Source organism: Electrona antarctica (assembly GCF_951216825.1).
Source record: "Electrona antarctica genome assembly, chromosome: 15".
Taxonomy (NCBI): domain Eukaryota; kingdom Metazoa; phylum Chordata; class Actinopteri; order Myctophiformes; family Myctophidae; genus Electrona; species Electrona antarctica.
Genome location: NC_136796.1, coordinates 46,751,556 through 46,757,779, shown reverse-complemented (window position 1 = coordinate 46,757,779; position 6,224 = coordinate 46,751,556). Strand labels below are relative to the sequence as shown.

The 6,224-nt window shown below is 42.4% G+C and overlaps 1 protein-coding gene across 1 annotated transcript; it reads left to right on the top strand.

Moving 5' to 3' along the window:
* Window positions 1-248: 248 nt before the first annotated feature.
* On the top strand, window positions 249-3,063 carry LOC306938119 (protein NLRC3-like; the record flags this gene model as incomplete). Its single annotated transcript, XM_079522133.1, has 2 exons — window positions 249-1,996; window positions 3,051-3,063. The coding sequence occupies 2 exons, from the start codon at window positions 249-251 to the stop codon at window positions 3,061-3,063; spliced, it is 1,761 nt and encodes a 586-aa protein (XP_079378259.1).
* Window positions 3,064-6,224: the final 3,161 nt, after the last annotated feature.

Genomic DNA, 6,224 nt, shown 5'->3' with positions numbered 1-6,224 from the left:
CTATCAACTCAACAGCTGGACAAAAACAACTGATCTTGTGTTGTTACTTTTGCCTGTTTTTCTGAACAAATTGCATAGTTTCTGGAGGTATTTAATTTATAATTAATGTGTGCTGTATACATGTAAAGTTATAAATTAACCTCAATGTTTAAAACATAAATGTTCTTCTCATTGCAGATGTCAGTCTGCAGGATGATTTGAACGATTATAAGGACAGTATGACTAGTCTTGATGAAGTGAAAGACGACATGACGGAAGAGTCTGGAACCTCCGTCACCAGCACCTACTCAGAGCTCTACATCTCAGCGGGAGAGAGTGAAGGGGTTAATCGCCAACATGAGGTGATACAGCTTGAGACAGTTTCCAACATGAAGACCTTCCATGACGAACCAATCAACTGCTGTAAAATCTTTAAGATCCTCCTCCCTGGCAGAGAGACACCCAGCACAAGTGTTCTGACCGAAGGCATCGCTGGCATTGGAAAAACATTCTCTGTGCGCAAGTTTGCTCTGGACTGGGCAAGAGGTTTGGAGAATCAAGATATAGATCTCCTGGTTCTCTTTTCATTCCGGGAGCTGAACTTGGTCAGAGATAAGCAGTACAGCCTTCTCAAACTGATCCATGATTTCCACCCAACATTAAAGAAGGTCACAGCAGAGCAGCTCGCTGCCTGGAAAGTTTGCTTCATCTTTGATGGCCTCGATGAAAGCAGGTTTCCATTGCACTTCGACAAAAATGAAATCATCTCTGATGTCACAGTGACATCATCGGTGGATTATCTGTTGACAAACCTCATCAAGAGGAATCTGCTCCCCTCAGCCCTCCTCTGGATAACCACCAGACCAGCAGCAGCCAATCAGATCCCTCCTGCATGTGTTGACATGGTGACAGAAGTGCGAGGGTTCACAGACCCCCAGAAGGAGAAGTACTTCAGGAAGAGATTCAGTGAAGAGAAGCTGGCCGACAGAGTCCTCTCACACTTGAAGACATCGAGGAGCCTCCACATCATGTGTTACATCCCACTCTTCTGTTGGATCATTGCTACCGTTCTGCTGGACATGTTGAGGACACACACCACGATAGGACAGCTGCCCAAGACCCTGACTGAGATGTGCTGCCAATTCCTGTTGGTTCTGACGAACAGGAAGAAGCAGAAGTATGATGAGACTCATGATGTGAAAAAGAAAGAAAAAGAAAAGGGGACTCAACAGCAGCTCACAAAGACTGACAGGGAAGTTCTTCTGAATCTGGGCAAGCTGGCATTTCAACACCTGAAGAAAAGTAGCATCATGTTCTACCAAGAAGACCTGGAAGAGTGTGGTCTTGATGTGAAAGACGCCTCGCTGTACTCAGGAGTGTGCACGCAGATCTTCAAAAGAGAGAGTGTGCTGTTCCAGAAAACCGTCTACAGCTTTGTTCATCTGAGCATCCAGGAGTTTCTGGCTGCAGTCTACCTGTTCCACTGTTTCACACAGAAGAACATGAAGGTACTGAAGACATTCCTGGAAGATAAGAAATACAACAGTGTCAGCTCCCTCTCCGACTTCCTGAAAGCTGCTATGGAAAAATCTGTGAAGAGTAAAAATGGCCACCTGGACCTACTTGTTCGGTTCCTTCATGGCCTCTCACTGGAGTCCAACCAGAGTCTGTTAGGAGGTCTGCTGGGTCAGACAGAGAACAGTCCAGAGGAGATCCAGAAAGCCATCCAGAACCTGAAGAGGATGTTAACTCGTGATGATGTCTCTCCTGACAGATGTACCAACATCTTCCACTGTCTGATGGAGATGAACGATGACTCATTACATCAGGAGATCCAACAGTTCCTGAAGTCAGAGAAGAGAACAGAGAAACTGTCTGAGACCCAGTGTTCAGCTCTGGCCGTCATGCTGCAGATGTCAGAGGAGGTTCTGGAAGACTTGGACCTGGTCAAATACAACACATCAAAGGAGGGGCGAAGGAGACTGGTCCCAGCTGTGAGGAACTGCAGAAAGGCTCGGTTAGTAGTTAACTGCCAATCATGCTGTGTCCTATGGTCCTTTCAGTGGTTTATGATAGATGGCCCTCTTCACCAACGTAAGGATGATACTAGGTTGCTAGGCAACAGATACAATCAATATATGAATGTTACTAAGTTTCTAGGCAACATACTGTATACAACCGGAAATTAACCAGTTGACATTTCTGCCTCCCGTCCGCCAGATTTTTATGCATTTACGTTTTGCCGCACATCATCCATCTGAGAGCAGCCTCGCCTATATGCTCTCAGATGTTTTATTTTTAGCGGCCAAAAACATTTAAGTTGAAACAAGCGTTTAAATCGCTTCTGAAGTCAGCCTGTGCCATGTTTTCCCAATGTCAACCCCGTCTGCATGCTTAGTACTGCTTCAATGTCAACCCTGTCTGCATGCACAGTACTGCTTCAATGTCAACCCTGTCTGCATGCACAGTACTGCTTCAATGTCAACCCTGTCTGCATGCACAGTACTGCTTCAATGTCAACACTGTCTGTCTGCATGCACAGTACTGCTTCAATGTCAACCCCGTCTGCATGCACAGTACTGCTTCAATGTCAACCCTGTCTGCATGCACAGTACTGCTTCAATGTCAACCCTGTCTGCATGCACAGTCCTGCTTCAATGTCAACCCTGTCTGCATGCTTAGTACTGCTTCAATGTCAACCCTGTCTGCATGCACAGTACTGCTTCAATGTCAACCCTGTCTGCATGCACAGTACTGCTTCAATGTCAACCCTGTCTGCATGCACAGTCCTGCTTCAATGTCAACCCTGTCTGCATCAGTGTTGTTTTTGGCAGCAAATTTAGATTTTAGTTTTAGTCATAGTCTCTTGAATAATTTAGTTTTAGTCACATTTTAGTCACCAGTAGGAGGTTCCACCACCTCGCACTAAGTTCAAACGTAGCCTAGTAATTGCGTAAATGGCCTTTACGTCAAGACTTATGCATTACTAAAATTTAAGATGTTGCACCACACAAATTAGTTATAACGTATCTCTAAGTAACAACTAAATATTTACGCAAACCATGTGGCAGCACTAAGTCCTAGGAGCAGTCTACTAACTTTGTTATCATGGCTGACCGGGTTGATTTCATCGACGCATTAATTCAATATAACGAAAGACCCCGTCCTCGCCAACGCGTTTTGCGAGACCGACTACACCCGCTTGATATTTATGATGATGTTGACATATTTGCCAGATTCCGTTTGTTCCAAATGAACTGTTAATTGATATACATTTAAAGAACATTTAGTCAGTAAAATATATTCATATGGATGTCAATAATTTACAAATGTATAGATCATTTAATAATCAATATACTGTACAGATATTTAAATACAATACATGTACTATCATACCTGTAAATATATCAAACAATCTTTGAAGTAAACAATATCTGATAAATAAAAAAATATCAACATCTGATAAATACATACATTGACAAGATAACGTTTACTTCCTAGTGTAGAAACCGCTCGTTTTCATTGGATCCGGGAGCTATGACGTCATTTTATGCGACTACACATTATTTTAACAGTCTAGGCACTACTAGTTATGTTATGCCTTAAACAGTCGTGGTGCAACACAATTTAGTAAGCCACTAGTTACAAACTAACTAGTAGTTACTAAGCCTCTAGTAAGGACTTTACTCCACAACTTAAGATTTTACAGTTAAAGTTTTACAGTTGATGAACGAAATGTATTTTGGCGGGCCTTGATGTCGTCGTAATGACTGATTTTACACTTGCTGAAAATAGCAGATCTACAAGCTCACAACGCGTCGGCTATTTTCAGCATGCAACTAATTGTAAAATGAAATTAATTAGTCCCTTCCTAACATTTTAGTCTAGTTTTTATTTGTTGACGGAATTGTCAGTATATTTAGTCTTAGTTTTAGTCATCATAGCTTATAGTTTTTATTTAGTTTACATTTAGTTTTCGTCAGTGGAAAAAGGTAGTCGACGAGCATTTTCCGTCTTAGTTTTAGTCGACTAAATCAACACTGGTCTGCATGCACGGTACTGCTTCCGTAAGATTGACATTGTGAAAACATGGCACAGTATACAGTAACTTCATAAGTGATTTAAACACTGGTTTCAACCATAGAGTATATATATAATAGAGACTGAACTGGCGCGAAGCTCCGCCCCCCCAGCTATTCATGTCAGTGGAAGTTGCTCAGTGGCGTTTTGAAGCACCCGGAAGACTGCCGGAAGTCCCTCCCCGGACCTCAACTTCGAGGTCCGGAGTGACGTAGGGCAACCGAGCGCTCAATGTTAAAGCCCAGCTGCACGGGGTTTCCCGGTCATGAATCCACGGGTCCGCCTGTAGTCCCTCCTCCTACCACTAGGACCTAGAGCTTCAACGTTGAATAGCATCACTGGCCCCTTGGTTTCAACCTGTTACTTCGATGTTCTTGGCCACTAAAAAATAAAACATCTGAGAGCATACTGTAGGTTATGACATTTTTTTGACAATATTGGGGGAAATCGAACTAACGTTCAGTCTTCATTTCACACCTTCTACTGCTTTGATATCTATATTGTTTTCTTCCTCTGTTATTCTGTGCTGTCAAGTGGTGTTGTCTATTCCAGGGGTTCTCAACGTTTTTGTCTGGGGAGCCCCGGAAATGCTTTGGCCATGTCGTGACCCCCGCCCCGCCCCGCCCCCCTCTCCACCAACAATACAAATTGACCGCTACAATAACCTTAATTATAGAGAAAATACATCATAAATAAATACTGAAACCCAGATATAATCATTAAGGAAAGTGTATGCATGCACTGTGTATGTAAACTCTAAATTTCCATTGTCCAGCTATTTAGTTGCAAAAGAAAAAAAGTTTTTTTAATAATTTGGGGACCCCCCAAATTAAATTTGCAACCCCCTGAGGGGTCGTGACCCCCAGGTTGAGAACCCCTGGTCTATTCCACACTCTGCTCCTCTAAATACTCTTCATATCTAGATAACTACATCGATTTGTTTTCAGTTAACTTCCATGGCAGTGAACTAGGTATAATTTGTTTTTATAATCTCTTATTTAATCTGCATTTACAGACTTGTTGGCTGTGACCTCAGAAAGACAGACGTTGAAGTTGTGGCTTCAGCTCTCAGCTCTAATCCTTCCCATTTGAGAGAATTGGACCTCAGTGAAAACGACCTGCAGGACTCAGGACTAGTGGAGCTCTGTGCTTCACTGAAGAGCCCACACTGTAGACTGGAAGTTCTAAAGTAAGATGCATTTACCATATTTATTTTGATCACTTGATATATGAATGCTGTGTTGAGAATGTATTAATAAGCTTGATATTGATATTAATAAGCTTGGGGCAGCGGTGGCCTAAGGTTTAGAGGAGCGCCCTTGTTGCCGAAAGGTTGCCGGTTCGATTCCACAGACGGGCAGGAAAAATCTGGGTCAGGAAGTGATTGGTCATCACTCACCCAACACCGCTGAAGAGCCCTTGAGCAAGGCACTGAACCCCCACCTGCTCCAGTGGAGCTGCTTATTGGCCCACAGTATAAGACTGTGGTTGTACTGGTCAGCTCCCAGGTTTTAATGTGTGTGTCTGTCTGTGTGTCTCTATGTGTGCAGGGCGTTGCTGAAAATGAGCACTTGTGCTCAGCTACTACCCTGGGTGAATAAAGGATGAAAAATAAATCATGATAACACAAGCCTATGTGCCTAAGTAGACGTTAAAATGACCCCAACCATGTTTCAAAGTGTAATATCACTTTAAGGCCAGTGTATCGGCTAATTCATCATATGACGGAATTTCTCACAACGCGTTGAGGAGCTTGTAGATCGTCTATTTTGGTATTGCGACCCATTGTAGCTACGCCACAGTTATCAAGCTTCTTAATAATATTATAATAATAATACTAATATGCTGGAAGAAAGAAGCAAACATCGTGAATATAGCCGATCTGCAAGCTCACTGTGAGGTGTTGTGAGCTTGTAGTTTGTTAATATTTTTCACATTCATGTAATGGTTACAATTCCATGTGCTTGTCAGGGTCCCCAGTTCAAATATTATTATTTTGGGGGTCAGGGTTTGTTTTAATGGAACTAAACTTTATAGTTACTAAAGCATCCAGGTGGGGGACAAGAAAGTCCTTTAATAGATGGCTGTAAGCAGGTTCTAAATCCAGGAATAATGCATATTATAAATGTGTTATTTATTAATTAATTCATTAATTTATGTATATG